General features: G+C 34.3%; 1 protein-coding gene across 3 annotated transcripts in view; it reads left to right on the top strand.

Annotated features, from left to right (window-relative positions):
- Positions 1-21217, top strand: part of centrocortin (cerebellar degeneration-related protein 2-like) — a 198738-nt gene that overhangs the window by 170369 nt on the left and 7152 nt on the right. The window contains exon 1 of one of the 3 annotated variants that reach the window (XM_073087575.1): positions 13540-13808. The exons of the other annotated variants lie outside the window; for them this stretch is intronic. Coding sequence (XP_072943676.1) covers positions 13694-13808 — 115 coding nt within the window. The 5' untranslated portion in view covers positions 13540-13693. Of the gene's footprint in view, positions 1-13539; positions 13809-21217 lie in introns of those variants that run through there. 3 annotated transcript variants of the gene reach the window in all.

Raw genomic sequence — 21217 nt, 5'->3', positions numbered from 1 at the left:
CAACACATTACCAAGTTTCAATCTTTAGTAGATAAAGATGGCATAGATTGATTATTAATAACAGCGTAATAATCATGTGAGATTGTTGTCAACGGCAAGTAGGCATTAAAAAGAACATGTAATCCATGAACCATAAAACCATTGCGAATAAGTTATATCACCTTATACCTGTTCACTATCGAAATACATACAATAAATAATATGTGTTACTTATAAAGTTTATATAACTATGTATATGTATACCTATGTAGGGGTGTGGATACACGATAAACTAGTATTTAATTTAACTATTATGTTATGACTTACACTGTTAATATAATCAGTCGAAGTCTGCATGATGTTGGAAATCATTTAATCAGCTCGACCTTCAAGACCTTACACGCCGATTATTATACAATCTATCACTATTAACAGGTCTATTCACACAAATAAAATAAATTGAATTAGCTATCTGTGGCCTTACTAGGAGTTTGAAATTGAGGACTCGATCAATCGAATCGAGATCGGGCAGCTCGATCATCCATACAAATTTACGGGTTTGGTGGCCGTTTAGGATCTAATGTCATTATAGCGTGTAAAGTGATTGAGTTATCGTGATGTCAATTCGAATGATCGAGTTCCCGACCGAAATCTCATACGTGCTGCAGGTAGCTCATGTTTGAGATTTGCACAGAATACGACACAATACGACATTTTCATGCTGTTATTTCTATAAACAACTAAACTGGAGCCTAAATTTTGCTCAGACAAATCCCGTTCCTGGCTGGCATAAATTTAAATAGATGAGAACTTATGTATTCATAACTAATTGAGTGAATAATTCAGGTGAATTGCATGCGCATTTAATCACAGTAACCGGTAACTCATACACAGTACAATGGGACTCGTTTCAGGTTACGCGAAATGTGCTAAACCAATGCGACTCGTCTCAGTAACATGAGAAATTATGAGCACTGTCAGGAAATTTGTGACTTAAACGAACTACTTACTAGTGGTTACTAGGGTACCTGTTAAGTAATTCCTTGTCAATTTTAAAAAGTATAATAAAAATAGATACTAATTATTTGTTTATTTCGATAATTTAATTGTAGTAGGTCGCATGCATCCTATCTTGCATTGTGCATAGTGTTGTTTACCCATGTAAACTTTTAGGTTAGTTTGAAATTGAAATGATAAATTTCGGCCTAATTATTAGATAACCGACTGCTTCATCAGTAATGCACAGTACAGGTTTAATGTAATTTTTAACTATACCATCAATATTACCGACAGTAAAAACGATGTTTTACTTGGTCATAAATATGCTTCTTTGTTATACACTTAAAACAACATACAGGTGCGCGAATGGTGTAAAGAAAATAGCGGGTGTGAAAATTAGTGAAAAGATATTAAACTTTATTGTTATTTTTTAATAAAACACCCTTTCATGCAAACTTTACTAATAAACACGCTTAATACTTACTACCATATTTCGCAGACCCCATAATATATTTATTTATTTTTATTGAAGTGAAAACTTCTATATGCGCGTTAGACTAATATATAATTAGACTAGTTTTTGCCCGCGGATTCGCCCGCGCTTAAAAGAAAATAATATGACATACTAACATACAAAAAACTGAAAATGTGTACCTTCATTGGAATGACAGTGGCGCCAACTCTGAAACCTTCGTGGGCTCATGGACAACAACTTTGCTAAAGATTACCTATCACTTGATCAAATGCATAGTTTATGATTTAATCTTTACTAAGATCGATTAAATTAATCGATTATTTTGGTCCAAAAGAACGATTCTCCGATTAATTGATCTTAGATAGCCACCCCTAGTTCCCGTGGGATTTCCGGGATAATAACTATCCTATGTCCTTTCTCGGGTCTCAGACTATGTTTGTACAAAATTTCATTAAAATCGGTTCAGCAGTTTAGGCGTGAAGAAGAGACAACCAGACAGACAGACAGAGTTACTTTCGGATTTATAATATTAGTAAGGATAAGGATTCTTAGTATTTTCATAAACAAGGTGTTAACAGCTATTATATCTATCTGTATCACCTACTATTATATATTATCCTGAACGAAATAAATAGTGTTCTAACACTTGTAACCTACGATAAAGTGTCAAGTTTCGCGGTACCGCCCGTGGCGCCGGCAGCGACCTCAATAATCATTTGTTACTAAAGTGACGCAATGGTGCATAACGACGCATAACATACTAGTTCAGTGCAATTTTGATTGTTATCATGCGTGGTGTTATGCACTTTCAATTATGGCTTGTCAAAGCAATCAATGCTGAACCTGTTTGAAAAAATCTAAAGAATCCCACTGATAATATTTAAAAGTCAAAATATTTAATGAAATAAAATCAATCAGCAAGGAATTTTTGCCACATATTATTTTTTGTGACACGTAAGATAAACCTGGTTACCTCATTTTGGAAATTTCAGGATAAAATATCTATAAAATATGTTTATGTGCAACATTGTGTAAATTTTTTAAGACATTGTGTAAATATTCGAGTCCTGCAAACCAAAATATGTTTTACAAAGAAGTTATATTCTTAATGACACATTCAATTCTGCCTGAAGTTGAGATAAGAAAAGGGCACGCAATGCAGTCATAATACTGCTAGTGCACTTATATAGATATGGTAGATACTACCTACTTGATTGTAAACTAAAATTAAATATCAAAGTAATTACATAACACGATAACATTATTATGTACAACAGTTTTGTCATGCAATTCCCTTAGCACGCCTACGTTCAATAAAATAATAACAGCCTCTGAGACTACCCTAACTACCCTAACTAACATTAGTCTCATGTGGCACAAAATTGATTTGTCCTTCAGCTACCCACTGCTCTACTCAGTAGGAACTCTATATCTACCGGTATTATCATTAAGGTAGATTATTGTGTTTAGTTTACTGTGTATAATCAAAAATGAAACCGACGACGATGATGATGATGAATGTGTAGTTCGTTTCTTTGCAAAGTTTGTTTTAATTTCTTCGAAATAATTGTCCTAGACAAAACCTATGGTTAAATCCTACTTACTACCCCAGATACATGCCACAGTACAATCACAGAATTATAGATTTCAGCGAAGAACTCAAATTGCGTCGTTCAAACCGTAATATCATAGTCGTAGACACTAATTTGTTGCACACTGATACTCGAGTACTGCGTTGGTGCGGTAATGACGGTTTTTATCCGGTAATGATACACGGAGCCGAGGGCGAGAGCAGAACCGGTACTGCTGCCCTTGAACTCGTGCTCCTCCGACATCCGGTTTGCGAGATATTATCATACGAGTATTAAGACAGGTTTAATTAAAAATTTAACGGAATCATCTCTCATGTCTTAACTCGTTTTTTAAGTTAACTTAATGCTGTGCGATTAAAATTTAATTATAATTGCAGTTATAAACAAACATTACTGCTAACATCAGATAAATTTGATTCATTACCATGATCAGTATTTTTAGGGGTTGGGAAATTTTAGGACTCCCTAATTTCGCCAACTTGTTTAAGTGGCGCTAATTACGGGAGGACTATATCTAGCAGTGAACCTTAAAAGGATAGTGGATATCCTAATACATCTCTCAAATCTTACAATTGTTAGGTGTGGATGTGGCGTTAAACTAGCCGCATTCGAACCACCTTTCTCTATTGTCATTAAATTCTAACTCGGCCTACAATAAACGATACACTTAACAGAATATTTGAGGTTATTTTTTTAATATCGCTAGTTTAAAATGTAAAACTATTTAAAAAATCTAGTTTAGGCTTTTATCATTATCATTGACCCAGATTCCAACGACCCATTAAACGACAGAGCCGTCACTTGAAAACTGAAGAGAGTCTGCCACACAATGTTTTTATGTAATGGGGACGATGCAAAATTTCTGAAGAAGAACGTGTTCCCATTTCAACATTTCGACAATAATTATCCGTTGTATAATTTGAAAATACCAAATGAGCACAGCCCATCTGCTATTAAGTGGCTACTGCCACCCATGGACATACCCTTTTTTTTTGTTTACGAGGGGGAATCCTTCAAAAGGACCCACGACACCCATAGACCCATACCACAAACTAAACAACCTCTGGTAAAACCTACCTGAGTTATACCCATCGTCCACAGATGCGTTGCTCCAATTGACGACTAAGTAGGAAAGCCACGGATAAGTATCCCTTGCACTCTTCAAACTAGAACACTACAGTCTTCTGTAACACATATCTAATAATTAATTTTTAAAACGAGTTAGGAAAATATTTATTGTAAATTTACTTGAATACGTATTGCATTCAAACTAAGACCTCCATTAGAGGCCTGCATTAGAGGCCAAAATTCGTATATCAAGTGAGACACTTGCATTTACTAATTCTATAACCATATATAAACCCGTACCTACCTAATATGGATTAGATTACCCATTAAACGTAGATAAGTATGGAAAAGATAACAGAATTAGTGTAGTGTGATGAATTATTATCAAATTATCAGGTGCATAAGAAAAAAATGGTCCCACCGTGTCGACAGTGCAAACATGTCAGCTGATTTATCATTTTATGGAATACTAATAATTATCGTAATTAATATACCACCATATTTATTAATATTATAACACTATCGGATTCCGTCTTATCTCAAATTCCGTTCAAGTCATTGACAATGGATTAAAGAATTTCTGTTGTAATCTTTCATTGTATTTATGTAATTTAACCTATTAGATAAAGGTGGTATTTTTTAAATTCTATGTCCGCCTGCTTCTGCAGACTAAGCTTCAAAACAGTAGATTTTTAATGAGAAAAATATACACTCTGAACGTTACAAAAATCGCTAGTAGTTTATGAGAGTTTTTGCCGAAAAATACAAAGTGTTATTATACACAGTATAACTCAGTACTCCACGAACATACTTATTTAGACAATGTGTTTTGTTTTCAATGGATATCTCGTATGAATATAAAGTAATAGGTAGCTACCTATAGACTACTTCAATAAAAAACGATTAGCACTGCATCTCATAAACAAATTCACGTACTCATATGGATACTTATTCATAAAATTATAATTTATATACCTGTTACCAAAATTATTTTTTAAATGGCCTACAATTTCTCAAGAAGTTTTACCGTATATTTTTGCTACGGTTTATATCAAATGCAGTTTCATTGATTTTGACATAACTTTTACAGAGAAGAGAACTTAAATTGCGTTAAACTGAGAAACCAATGCGTTCATGCAGATTACGTAACGCGGGTTTATTTATATAATTTTTGGTTTTGTTTAGAAGATTGAAGTAGAAAACGAGCATGCATTTCACAGGATGCTAAGTGATCACTACATGCACACCTTCAACCATAATACCATAACTCCATATAAAACAGGTTCTGATGTTAATAACAGATGCATTGCCAATCCTTAGAAATAAGATAATCGATGGACTACTTTTTTATCTCTGTCGTCCCAACGTAGTGTTGTAATACCCTACTACTAATAATGCCTTGCCTACCTAGCATTACCATTATTAAAATAAGACTATCTCCGAAAAAGAAAAAAATAGAAACCCTACCATTTGTATAAGAAACAGGAAGCCCGCCATTGTTACTGGCCACAAATGTCAGCTCATCACGTTTCTTTCTCTGCGCACGCGCAGCCAAGGGAGTAAGGTGCAATTTGTTGAAAGTCGAATCAATTTGTTTTAGAAAGTAGACTATTCTTTGGCCTCGGCTCTCCGAACTCATTTCGCGAACAATCTTGTTACGTACGAATTTCGCGGAGTAAGTACCTTCTACACAATATTTTTATAGTAAGTATAATGTGCAGCTCGGCAGGTCGGCCTCAAGTAGGGTTAGAGTCCAGTTTTCATATGACTATTATTATAGATTATTTTATACTGTAGCTTGTCAGTAACAAGTGCACTCGAGGTTAAGTGGATACTACCGCTCATAAATATTATTTTGTACTCGGCGCCACATAGTATTCTTCCGTAAAAAACGAGATTTTCTAATTCAGTAAAATTGATTATCGTTACTACAAGTTAGACGGTTTCTATTGACTTCAATTCTTTTTTTTATATGGTTCCTAATATCTACTAGCTGCCCATTCTACTTAAGAATGCAGTTTGACACGTGCTAAAATATTTTTCCTTTAGTTTTGTTTTGGATTTGGCCTGTTTCATGCCATAATTTTGTTTAACCTACCTTTTTTTTTCGAGGGGGAAACCTTTAAAAGGTACCCGACGACGTGGGAGCGACGCCGGGTTATGTAGTCGTCCTCAACGCTTTTTGGAGAACTCCGGGATCTCCGACGGAACACAACCGGAGCCCTCCAAGCGCTATGCCCCGAACGGGCTCTACCCTGGGGGAGCAGTTTTCGCTCCTCCCACACCATGTAGTGTTTACGACGGTATGCGACCACTCATACCGCCGTCCTTCCCGGGGTCGCTTGCTGGACGGTTCGAGCTCCCACTCTTGCCGCCCGCAACCCCGGAAGCCCCCTTTTAGTCGCCTCCTACGACAGGCAGGGGATACCTTAGCCCTATTCTAGTCCTACAACTACAGGGAACTACAGGGACATTATTTAACCTACCTATTGTCATAAATGAATGTGGCTCGATATTCAAGTATGACGTAAAGCAACGTAATCAAGAATTCTCGCAACATTGTTAACATAAACAGACGCTACTTATGAAGTACGAGTTTATTTACTCTAGTACTGGCCATGTGCGGCGAAGGGCCTTCACGAGTGTTTACTTGACTAACTACTTCAACGTAAACAGCATATAAGAATAAGCGACAATCTAATTGAAAGGTTTCCATGTGAATTGTAACAATTTCTTGGAAATTTTCCAATAAAGAAAAGGTCACATACTTTACTTAAGTGTGATATGTCGTCTACTTTGTTTATATTTTAAAGTATTACCACTACGGATATAAATTTGGTACGCCAAGCTTACAGAAGTATTTATTTCCTATGCAAGATGTTATGTATTTTTAACACAAATACCTAATTTACTTCTTTAAAACAAAAAACGAAGTATTTCAACTACCTTTTTATATTGCTAGGAGTTTTACGCACACTACATTACAATACCTACTATTGTACATTAAACTTACTTCACATAAAGTAATTTCAAATGATTACAATCGTTCAATTTTAAAAAGAAACTTTAATAAGCAGCTAAATTTCAGACCCGTTTACAGCATGTCACAATACAGCTTAAAATGTAGGTACACAATTTTATTATTTGCACACAGTAGATACATACATCCTAAGTTACATATGACAGCTGTCGAAATAGTAGCATTACAGCTTGCAACACCAAATTGCATATTTCGGTAATACCGGCACAGCCTCTGGCGGGCAACACCGAAACTCGATTTACTGTGACTCATATTTGACTGGCCGGTGAGACTTGAATGGAGAAAAAATATTGAATAACTTAATGACAAGTTCGTGTCAAGCTTTGTAAAGTTAAATAACCTTTACACTCTCGCTGAGCTTAGCGAGTGACTCACGCGTAAACTTTGCCATTTTCCGCAGGCATATAGAAGAACATTGACTTATAATAAAAAATATAATATATATATTTAAGTATTATTATAAGAATTCCTTCACTTAGGAAGTGTTTCATTGCACTTATTTCGTAGGAAATTTATTTTGAATAATTACAAATCGGTATATTGAAAAGTTAAGCAAAGGAACGGGAGTTATTCTTATTGTAATTAATTATTTAAGACCTGATGAAAATCAGGTCAGTCTGAAAAGGTAATGACAGGATTAGGAGAACATGTGAGTTTTAGCAAACTTGCTTTTCATATCGCTGCTACGCAACAGTAGGTAAGTACAAATGATCCAAATTCGAAATATGATTCAACCTAAACTGAAACAATGACAAAACACATTGCAATTGCAATTATTGAGCTACAACGCAAAGTAAGTATTATACGCTGGTTATATGAGAGCATTGAGCAAAATATTTTGAAAGATTTATGTAACGATGGTAGCACTCGTAAAACTATGTGGCCCTGATGAGTTCCCCTGAGCATACCGATGTATTGCTTCATGTAGCATATGTTAATCTTTTGTTACTTTTAACATTTTTTCTAGGAATTATAAGTAGTTATAGTTGCATTTTTCTACCGAATTTCAAATTTTACCGAGACATTTTACTTAGATACTTGTTATTATCTTATTAAATAACTGTACCCTTTTCATACTTAAGACTATAGATAATATTTTGTTGTAATCAATAATAGAGTAAATAATTTTAAAATAATAAAATAAAACGTTTTTAACAAAGATTTATGTCAGACTTGTACATTATGAGACACTCACACCTGCGACAGTTATCTAATTTAAATATTTCTGTCCTAATAATAAACCTGAACCCCACAGCACAACAAAATACTGCTCTGCGCAAGTGATAAAACACATTATTTTTATAATTTTTCGTGTACATGAAGTAATGACTCAAAAAGAGCCGCTTAAAGCTGTACGTCTATGTAGACGAGTAATATACGGAACCAAATTCGAACCTTATTAGCTTTGTCACTAACTTCCTTAAGTTACAATTAAAGTTAGATTTGTCTAAATGAAACAAAATAGCTAATATACATATACTTAACATAAAACATAAATTATTACATAGAAACCTGATTTGCTGTTCCAGTATAATACAACAACTGTCATAACGGTCATATCATTACCGTCTCAACGTGACGAAACAGCCGAAGCGACGTTGTTATCAAAACATAATTACGGAATTATTTTTGTGAGACCATTGTTATAAATTTGTCTGTTCAGCGCGGTGTAATGAAAAAGGCGTGACAAAAAATTGCACGCGGCAAAGTCTGGCGATGAAGTTGCACTTTTCGAGCGCCTCATAATTGAGATAAATTGTGTAGTGTCAACGATCTCCGTACTTGTCGGGGATATAACATGCCATAGCTAATTATTTCGCAACGGGCAGGAAGTGCCATAATTGTCAATTTTGTTTTTAACTACGCCAATTCTAGTCGTAGTTGCTATCTTGTTTTTGTTAAGCCGAACAAAGAGTATCTACTTAATATGTATAAAGTTATAGGAAGTATATTTTGAATACACAAAAATTAAACATACTTGAACAAGAAACCTGTTTTACTTTTCCGTTACTTACAAATGACGTGGTTTCGCTGCGTACAATGTTATGATACTAATTGTAAAAAAATAATTTACAGCATTATTATAATTATGTTAATACAAACTATTAAATAAGACAACATTAATGTATCAAGAAGCACAGTGTGCGTTACCAAATTTTGGGAATACACGTAGTATTGTTTACTACACTTGGTATCAGCATATTTTCCCTAAATATTACTTCATTGCATTTAAGTGTCTTGGAATAAACAATCTACTTAAATAGGAAATCTTTCACAGCCCTGAGCGAAATTGCAATTTTTCTGACAATTATTTTCCTATCAATCGCGAAGTTGCTGCAATAAAAGCAATAGTCCGAACAATTGGCTGCAATCAATGACCCTGGCGCGAGGATACGTGACGACAAACTGGGTTTGTAACGCCCTAACGGTCATATCGTAACTGTAGGAATGAAAACACGTACTGTCTCCGATTCATTGACAATATGATGATCTACATTTGAACTATACACTTGTTCATGAAATATAAATAGCGATGTGGTGGAAGTGTTGTAGCCCCAAATAATGTCAAAATATGTCCTGTGGTCAACCACAGACGCGTTGCTACTTCTAAGGATTAAGTTAAACTGACCACACTCAAATCAAAACACGGCATAGTTTGACACTGCTCATAATAATGTATGTATGCTAGTGGTACCAAAGAAACAACAAAACATTATTTAATGGCACTTTAAGCATTTTATCACATACATTAATTTTGTAAACACACCAGCCATATAGGAAATAAAAATAATCATATATTGTAATTTAATTAGGTAATAATCTTAGCAAAATATAAACAAAATTTATCCAAAAATATTGTTTGCTTCTTTAATAATTCCCATTTCATTTCATTAGCAACATGTCGTTATTTTAAAACTTTATCAAAATAAACAGTCATTAGTTTCCATAAACAACGATTATGGTTAGCAATAACTTTACCGGTTTATCTACACTGGGATCTCTATATAGTAAAATAAATTATAAACCATTACAAAGATTCACGCGAAGATTTGCTAGGTTTTGTCTATCTAGTCTTATATAAATATCAGGGACCGTTACTTTAAAATATCAACCCCAGTTTTGTTTGCCAAAGGGCAATTGTTTGTAATAAAGACTTTCTAATTTACTGATTTTCTCTTTGTCTGTGGCAATAAAATTTATTAATAACTATCAGTAGCCGTTTAGGCAATAGGGATTTGCTGATTTAAGACGTTCTGTTTTTTCCTTGAAAACAGAATTTACCAATAACTTTCAGCAATCGTTTGGGACGTGGGAATTTTTCGATTCGATTGAGTTTTGTTTTGATTTGGCAATAAAATGTATTGATAAGAAGGCCGTGTGGTTCTAAATAGCGCCATCACCACCTCCCTCGATATCTTGCTTTAGATATGGTCAACGTTGTTACCACGGCTTAGCCCCCGTTTCACATGCTCATCATTAACAATGTAACAGTTTAAATTATTTTGCCTGCATAATGAGCATGTATTACATTAATAAGCATGCTCTCGCTTGTACTCACTGAATTTTACTTCACTTTCCATTTTTCTTTTTAATCCGATGAGATAGTTATCGAACGCAAACTATTTCATAATTATAGATAGTGTTGTTCTTACTTTGTTTAACTTACCATTTCAAGGTCAAACTACAGATAATTCATATTTAGAATTAAAAAGTAGCACGTGATCCTTGCAATAATCCGGTTCCGATTAAAATTAGATAGAGTACAAGCTTAGCATGATAAGGCAGACCGTTTCGTATTAATTTAATTATATTATCATTTTAAAGTGTTACTGTTTCAATTATTAACCAATGATTTGATCACAGCGGTATTATTAAAATGATGTAACTTGTAGATTTTTAAGATTCTGAACAGTGTTAGTTTAGAATACTAGAATCTCCTACAAATCCTTATGAATCCTTATGAGTAAAAACTACAAAAGTTATAAAAAGTGCTTACACACAGATACACATAAATTCTCGCACCAATCAATCAATGGCAGACGTCACAATTACAAATCATCTCTTCCTGGTGTGAGGGTTTAGACTTAACTGTGTGTGTGACCTACATTGAAAGGATTTCTCGATCATGCTAGCCTCGTGGCTGTGAGTGTGAAAGTATTTTATTTATTTATACTTTATGTGTACAGGTGGGTCAACGGCTTACAAATGTATTTATCTCAGTCAGCCGGTCTTGCATGTGATACATGAACATGTTCTGTTGCAATTAACTTGGGCACCTCGACCGGTCACTGACCTTTTGTCCCACACAGCCTTTAATTAAAAGCTCTCAGCTGAAATAAGACTCAAATGAGATAAGGAGAATTTCTAAAATATCAATATGATCATTCATTACCAATTGCGTGGAACTGGCAACACAGAGTTCCAAGTTCGGTGCCCGATGAAGCAAAGTTGATTTTGTTGAATTTACGAGCAGATGTCTGTTCTACGTCTAGGTTTATGTATACTTATCAATGGGTGTCTATAATACCCACAACACCGTGGATTCTAGTATGAAGTTATCAAGACAACAGACATTTCTTTATATAGATATCAATTATATATCACTATTTATAGTCATTAATCTATAGCAAATTGTAAAAATATTAAGTCACCAAGTCTGTTTACGGATACGATATGACTAAGTAGAAACGAAGGTGTCTGCAAGGACAACCACACAGAATTATTCGGTTGCCAAAAATGTAAAGTAAGTGCTAGTTATTATTATTAAAAGTATTGATCAGATAATTTAAGTCTTTCCATCCAAAATGTAGTATATCTACTGCTTTTTATCAACTTAGAAAAACTATGATGCGTATCTCGGCAATGCACATGCCATAGACTATATCAATTTGGACGTAAGTAACATGATTTTTATGAAATTTAAATTATTTCATATAACTACCAATTGACTACTCAACATGCCACGAAATGCTTCTGGAAATTGACTACATGATGTCGCTCCTCCAAGGAACAGTTCAAATAGATATAATCCCTATAAATATAGATGCTTGGAATATACCTATACCATAGTCATTGGACCTCTGTTATCATAATTATTTTAGTCATAAATCCTTCGTTGTAGTATTTTTTTTATAATATAGGAGTAGCAGACGAGCATGCAGTCCACCTGATGGTAAATGGCTCCTGCCGCCTATGGACATCTGTAATCAACCCCAGATAGGATTAGATATTCGCCGCTACCCCTGAGGACTAAGCTGGAACGCCTCGGAAAAGTCTGTCTCCCTTACCACACCCTTCAAAACGGAACACAACAGCGTCTAACACTGCTGCTGTTATTAGGTAGAAATAGGTGTGGTGGTGGTGCCGCCGGAATCGAACCACAAAGGGTTCTACCACCTTCTAAGTTAAGTTATATAAATGGCGAGATTTGAAAGAATGTAAATTTTATGATATTAATCCTAAACTCTATTATATTAATCTCTTGCCATGATGCGTCGTCTAACGCAACGACGTCGGAGCGCGTTAGCGGTCGCGGTTTGCAGAAGTCGAAAACCTGTGGTTGTAAAGTCAACTCAGTATTAATTACAAATCTAACATCTTGCTTACATATATTACAAAAAAAATCGCAATTTAAAAATATTTTATATTAATTTTAAGTCATCTTGCAAGAAGTCGGAATGTGAAGGCAATCTTGCCACAGACCCTGCTTGATAACTTTAACTTCCGACTTCAGTTCTCAATTCCCAGTGAACTGAAGATTTATTTACTGTTACATTGGTTCCTACTTCCTCTTAAAATTTAACTTGATATTGAAAACTTTTATAATTATGAATATTAACTGAATTTTAAAGGTTTCTGACCGCTGCTGTGTGTTCAGTCAACCGTCACCAATCCCGCACCTGACGCTCAAAGTTCCTCGACCCGGTTTCTGCTTAGCTGCTAATGTTATAATTATTATATATTATGCCAAGCCCAGCCATGCCACTTAGTTTCGCTTTAGTTTTGGTTTCTATATGACCTACATCAATTTCAAGATTCAACTGTTATCTGTAATCTTGTTAGCAATTAATTAAAAGGTTGCCTAACATAATTTACATCGCAATATACTCAATCTTGCAATGCTGTAATTGCCAATTCATGGGAACAATTTTAACAAGAATTACCATACAAACATTTTGATTGGGGAACATCGCCGGCAAACTTTCTCCACGAAATTGGTTACATTTACTTTTTTGCTCGACGGTCCGGAGTTACATCGCCGGCACGATAACATTTGTTAATTTCTTCTGCTATCAGTGAATAATCGAAAGAAATGAGATTGAAATGAGATTGTGGCGGACGGGCGATGGCGCGTGGTAATTGCTGCGATGTTTGGTCGGCGGCGAGCTCAGTCCGCTCCGCGCCGCCACGGTGGTCACACCACCTCAATACCACTCACCTGAAGTGGCAGAAAAAAATGGCCACCGACGACACTCATAATTCAAATGACGCGTCGTGAGTGACCTTTGGACGTTAACGCGAGTGTTCAGTGGGAGGAAGATGACAGAGGAACAGGAACAATGCGATTCGTTTAACTCGTGGGAGCTGAACGGACTGAATTCTCTGGACCTATGGGATTACACCGTCGAGCTGGAGTGCCTGCAAGGAACCGAAGGTTAGTCTTGCTTTACGCAAGGCTGTGTGAGAGGGGCGTTGCGCTCACCGACCAATTCGCAATGAACGAAATAAAATTTCAAGCCATGGAACTATTTGGGGAACTTTTGTTACGCTGTGTTACTCACAACGGTTTCAGGCGCTCCATTTTCTATTATGTGCTTTATGTAACTGACGCAGCGCTTTGTATTATCTGAACTTTCGAAATAATAATAGTTAATCCAAGAATTTTAACTTAAAGGTTTAAATAACACGTAACCTTACAGTATGATAATTGCTGTCCTACAAAATATCTTAAGGATGTTTGAGACTAATTGAGTGATTAGCGTAATTAAGACCACTTAATCTTCACGCGGAGCCAGTTAATTGCCTATTGAAATACACGTCATACCATAGATAATTGAATCTTGAATATTAATTAAAGTTTCGCATCTCTAAGTTAAGAATTAAGTAATCCTTAGTTCTTAAGAAAAAACACCCACAGACTGTATAGCTGAAATTGATCGGTCTATAAGCTTAAAATCAAGCATAGAGTCCCTCAAATACCTATATATGAGCTGAGGGCTCAAAGACTTCTGTGAAGTGTGTAAGTGTATCCCCAAAGGGGCCAAATGATGAAGGCCCCCTAGGAGATAATGAATAGGAAAAAAGAAAAAAATGTGTAAGTAAAAGTAAAATAAATAAACAATCTGCTTCTGCATTTTTCTGGACACAAATCTCGAAAATAAGTCAATGGATTGACTACATTTTTTACAAAACGTTTTAATTATAAAAGTGTTTTTATAAAAACAACACATGTTAGTCCGTAATTTCTACAGGGACGACTAGTTCCTAGCGTTTCACGAGGTTCGAAACTTAGTTACCGCGAAGCGTGGCCGAGATTAGCCAGCATTAGATATTCCTCATAAAAGCAATTCGTTATGTATCATTAAAATTCTGCTTAGCATATATTATAACGTTGGCGTCATAACAACAAGTTAATGCATAATTATGTAGACACTAGCGAGTAATGAGCGCTTACCCAACACCGAATACAAGTGTCGTGTAAAAGTGTACGAGCGCAAACTGTATAATTATAACAAATTACCGCTAAATGCTCAAACACTTCTCTATTGTAAGTTACCGAAAACAACTAAGCTGTAAAGTTTACAAAAAATATTTACATAATGCAATCATTACTGTTGTAATGCAAAATATGTTTTATTACGCAAATTTACATTTACACTTTACAGTTAAATTTCATATGTACATTAAAATAAATTAAATTGCATTAAATTATACACAAATGCGATAAATAAATATTTACGTTTCCAGGGTGGTCATCTACATAATCTGTTGAAATTTACTTCAGTAATATTTCTGTAGTAATTTCTTATCGATCACCTAATTTACTAATTTGATAAATTAGTAAACACACTTACGGCTTTACACTAATTGCCCCACTAGGATTCCGTGGGTTGTGAGTATCATAGACATACACAAAGACAAGTACACAAATGTCAAATGTTCGCTAAAGCCGACGACGGCCCTTACACCCCTCTACCATTTATTCCGACTTTCCGCCCAACGGCGAAACATAGCACCGGGGGCAGTCGACCCCTTTGAGAATTGCCCGGGTAAAGAAGGACACCTCGAGGCTCGTACAGCCCACTCCTGGAGGCCCTCAGGCCACAGAGGACGCCCACTTTTGTAAATATCAAATACCCAGACCCGGAATAGAAATCTAAATTAATAATTTCGACGTCTCTATAGCCAGGCTACAAACCCGGAATCATCTTTGTGTAAGTAAGGAAGGCTACCGAAGCGCCTCGAACTCGAACATTGCGGATTCAGCAGTCAGTTTATATTTTATCTTTAACACTTACAATTGGTATTAGGAATACTTAGTATATTAGGAATACATGAGACGTTCCAACTTAGTTCTCAATGTAGCTAGTTGCAATCGACCTCGGGCGGAACTCTAATCCTATCTAGGATTCATTATAGATGTCTATTCCTGCAGTTGCCACTTACCATCAAGTGGCCTGAAAGCTCATTTCCTACTGCTCTCATATAACTAGGTTATGTGCATATTCTGTATTTAAAATATCATTGTTGTAATCTTGCATTGAACGATATCTTTACGTCGGAGAATTCCGAGGTAAAAACAGTCATTAAATGCATGTACGTTGAACATTGCGGTGAATCATGCTCCATACTAGACTTTCAACTGATCACATAAATCACATACCGACATTAAGGTAGAATAGCCGCAAGAATTTCTACTTTAAATGTGCATTGTTGCAGTACTGGGGTAAGGGTGGTATTCCACTCATTAAATAGTTTTGTCCAATTTCAATGTCCAACATTTGATCAAATTTCTTTGACAGATGCCCATTGCACTCGTCTTACTTTGGTCCAAGATTTCCTTATAATTTGCGTAGTTAAGAAAATGTAAGAACATGGAGCGACTGTTTTTGGCGATTTTTTTTGACCTGGAAACGAGTTCTTCTAGCTGAAAAAATCAAATCTTTGATCAAATATCGGGTTAGCTAATAAATTGGTTGAAGTCATCCAATTTGTTTGATTAAATGTACATTGCACAAAGATATTTGACGAGTGGAATACCACCCTAAAACAAATCATTTTCGTTTTAGCATACCATGGTATTAGGATCCTGTTCATATTTACCATAAGTGGCAACGACTGGTAATGTAATCTTATTACTTTTATTACATAAAATATGGCTCAAAAATAATATGAAAGGTGCAATAAAACATACATACTCGAATTGGTCTGATTTAAATGCATTCCTCAACATTTCTGTGGCTGACCACAATATTCAGTCCGAATTGAAATTGTTAACACATGCCCACAAACTGTGTTAAAATTATATATATTAAAATTATAAAATTGTGTATATTAAAATTATACTTAAGTTACTTATATTAAAATACTTCACTTTTACAAAGAACTCTCGGGTGTGTAAGAAACTGCAGTTATAACAAGTGAAAAATATCAATACTTTACACCTAATGCATATATGTATGAACTGTATAATATGTGTATGCCTACCTAATATTAATAATTAATCTGTATTCTCAACCAATTTCTCGATTGTTGGAACGTTTTTGTTCTCAATCACTTACCAGTTCAAATTCTATTTTCTGAACATTTAACCACTATAAAATCAATATTCTAATTATTAGTACTGTTTAACTAATTACGTTTATCAACGACTTTTACGAAACCTAATGTAAACTTAAAGTAATGTTATTATTTTAGTTATCATTAATTTGTTTATGTATCATTTTGTTTAATCATTAGAATTTGAGGCCGACGATTTTTATCTTTATATTATGTACATTAATTTATTATTATTAATTGTCATTATCTAAAGGTCATAAAATCCCTTCAAATGTTAACTTAAATTAGGGGGTAACGGTTTGTCGATTTGAAGAGTGAAAAGCCTTTTATTGCCGCCTTTGCCTATTAGGTAGGTACCTACTTGTGGAGGATTTTTATGTTAAGGGCTTCTGAAAATGTCATTAATCTTGTATTGAGGATATTTTTATTTACTTTTATTATTGCACAAATGCGAATGTAGTAATTACCTACTAATACCTAACATCAATATACGGCCATTTTCGCCTTTTTTAAATTTGGCAATTTCTAATGGACAGCGTTGTCGAAAATTCCACCTTAGGTAGGGAAAACATCGGATAGATAGATTATTAATAGTAATAGGTGATAGTAAACATATTGTAATTTATCTTTCTATCCATAATTACGCATGTTGGGTGTCAGTATCATATTACAACAGACCGTAACATCAGCTTCCATCGTAATCGAGGAAGTCACATTTAAAATGCCTGGAAATAGCTTATAAAGCTGTAATAGACATCTATATAACTTACACCATTAAGATTACTTTTCCTCTATAAAATTACTCGTTAATAAGATGAACGCGATACGATTTAATTTATGTAAGTAAAATTACGAGTACTTATATTTTTTAATTACTTCACATACCAACTGCATACATTGACTTTGATTACTTTACATTATATTGATATATACTATTTTATTGATATTAAACTATTACATGGATCAAAATAATTGTGCAAGCATTTTAACATTGCAATTAAGGATGAACGCTTAAGTTGAGTAGACTGTACTGCCCCTTATATCATCTAGTTATGAGTTCTATGATCATACAAGATGAAGAATATAGATTATAAAAAAAAAATTAAGTCTATGGTTTAGTCAGATTTTTAAATGCTTACTACCTTTTCCCGGTGATTGTAGTAGTAGAAGGAATATGTAACGAGTAGTGTTAAAAGTCTATATACCTAATCAGAAATCACTGCTTTTATTGTAAGAATTTTATTTAACTTGACATTACCTAGTTCTTATCAAGTAGTAGGTACCAAGTATCTGTGTTTATCGTCTTCACCAACATACAATATTAATGTGAAGATTGAAATTTATTTGGTAGTGCTTGTGTATTAAGTGCTATTTTATCTACATCGATTATGAGTTTTATCTTAACTCGACGTTCAACGGTGAAACGCTCCGTACTAATCAAGTGGGTACAAGGTTAATTTCGAAATTTGAGATAACGTTAATGAGTTAGACAACTCTGTAATTGTAGAAAGCAATGCACATTTATGGACATTAGGAGACACAAGGTTACGTTTAGTTTTCACTATTTAAATCGGCATAATGCTATTTGTAACTAACAGAATAAAAATTACTTACAGGTTAGGATATTATAACGGTTACGGAAATATTGCTTATTGTTATTTATGTAAGTACTATACATTTATTCTCATTATCTCTTCTCTTTTTTAAGGCATTTTTTTCTTTTTTATGCTTCGCCCTAGCTGCGACGGTTCACATAGTATAAAAAAACAAAAAGGTGAATTACATTAAAAAAGAAAAGTCTTTAAATCAAAACGTAATTTATTTAAGATACGAGCACTAATTATGTAATGTTGATACAATAAAACTACAAATTTAAATTATTACTTGTCTATGACTCATCGGAGGTGAGCATAAACAAAATCCGGTTTCATTCAATGTTACTCTTAAGTACCATGTATTCTCTTAATTATATTTTTTCTTGACGTCAACACCTAGATAAACAATATAATACCAACTGTAACATAGTGGGTATGAATCATAGAAGAACCAGTAAACCTTTATATTAGCTTCACTTCTATGTTTGTCAGTGAGTAACTCCGTTTTTCAGTAGAAAGAGATCAACATACATCCTTATCTTACCCTGCATGTATGAAAGAATGAAATAGAATACCGAAAGCTTTTTAGTTGATTGTATCATAAAAGCGTGTTTTTTAGTTTTTTTAACTATATTTATTTTGATACAACGCCTATTTCTAAAGTGAGGATGTTTTTGTCTTTCGATGGAACGATGTTAATATCGGGTGACTCATATCGCAGTATAAGGGTCTATAGGTATTTGTACCGTGCTTATATGTTCACAAGAGGCGAGCATCTTATTCCTCAGGAATAGTAACCTATCTGAGATCAGCCTTAGGCAGAATCTCCGTTCTATATAGAATCAGTTACTGATTTCTATGAGCAGCATTGATTACCTACTTACCATCATGTTGACTGCATGTTCGTTTTATATTTGCTACTTCAATCTTATAAAAATGTACACATTTTATACTATAACCTAATTATAAAGATATGTAAAATAGTAAAGGTTAAGTCGATGACCGTATATATTTATACTAAAAACAAAATTTTATATTGAAATGAACTTCTATTTATAGTATTAGGCACCTATCTAGGATACAAATGGTAGGGTACATGACGATGTATATACCTAACAAAGTGAACAACTTTGAATTAGGTCTTTCAAAGCAAGCATCAGACAATACCTATTTCTAAATAAGTGTCAAAGGTCAGCCATTGTGTTTACAATTGCATAGGTACATTTGGGTTGACTTATTGAGGACATTGCAGTTAAACAGATACTTTATACAACAGGTCAACAGCCTTTGCTCTGTACTTCGATATTGATTGATTGCATGTAGTTTAAACAGGATATAAAAGCAGTGATAGCCTAGCAAATCATAGATTACATAGTGGTTGAACACTTTCAGTTTGGGGTACGGGGTCCGAGAGAGCCGCCTCTGTAGACTGTGGCCTCACGTCACCCCTCCCACTCTAAGAGGAAACCCGTGCCCAACAGTGAGACATTAATGGGTTGGTGATGAATCAGGACATAAGGGGAATAAAATTAGAGGCAACAAAGGGAATATTGTATTTTCATTTAAACGAAGTCAAATTTTATTTGCATTAACATTATTGCAATGATTATTGTATTTTGCTGTTAGATGCAATTTATACGCGATCTAAGATAACAAATGCAATATGCAACTCCAGGAACCACAGACTTACCAATTCAATCGGCATAAGTGTACCGACTGAATGTTAAATAGCAATAAGTTATTCGTCATACTTGTGATCGTGGAATACATTTAAGTTAGTACATTAACACTTACCTATAACTAGGTAAAAGTAGTAATAGTAAAGTGGTTTGAATTTCGGCTTCTCGATCAGGGAGTCCTAGGTTCGAATCTTTGTATGCTGAAGTGTTCACGTAGAGTTCTCTAAAAAAAATTGTCAAAGGTATGACTCTTTTCAATACGCATTTTGAAAGCAGGTTGGAATATGGCCTATATCTACTCCTCCCAGGGTCTAAGTAAACAAATTGACTGAAAAAGTACATTTTTACCTGAAAACTAAACATAACAATTCTCTCGTCAATAAATGTCTATTTCGTTGTTACGTTCTGTAAACCTAAACCACTTGTAAGGTACTACTCATGTGGGCTGCAGTGACCACTTAACTCAGGAGCTCGATTATTGTTCAAACACATAAAAACATATACTTTGTATACGTAGGTTGTCGGCACCTACTTATCACAAGTCACGTTTTATACACGATACAAACATTTTATTAAATACACTTTTATAACAGAAACTAATTTAAAGCTAATTGATTTGAGCATGTTTTCACTGACCTTAGATATTAATGCCGTGATATTATATTTATATTATATATTTTATATTTTTGTTTTTCATTTCTGTATATATGTAAATTTTGCAAATAAATTGTTTTATATTTACCTAGGTTAATTTTAAAGTGTTTTCAAAATTAAAAATGTAATACTGCGTAATTTACATAATAAATATGTTACAGCTTTTTAATAAAATTTGGTGAAAATCGGTGTCTCTACCACGTGGCGTTTAAGAGGAGTATGGTAACTAACATTGTGACACGAGAATTGAATATATAATTTAATGTCGTTCAATTATCTGCTTGAACCTTGACCAGAGAAATGTTGCCATTTTACTCTACACAAACAAGTTTTGGATACAGCTAAGTAGGAACGTC

The sequence above is a fragment of the Epargyreus clarus genome, unplaced genomic scaffold (genome assembly GCF_041222505.1).
Source record: "Epargyreus clarus isolate Ecla_fem2 unplaced genomic scaffold, WU_Ecla_fem_2.2 ptg000026l, whole genome shotgun sequence".
NCBI lineage: Eukaryota > Metazoa > Arthropoda > Insecta > Lepidoptera > Hesperiidae > Epargyreus > Epargyreus clarus.
This window is presented reverse-complemented; position numbering and strand designations above follow the sequence as displayed.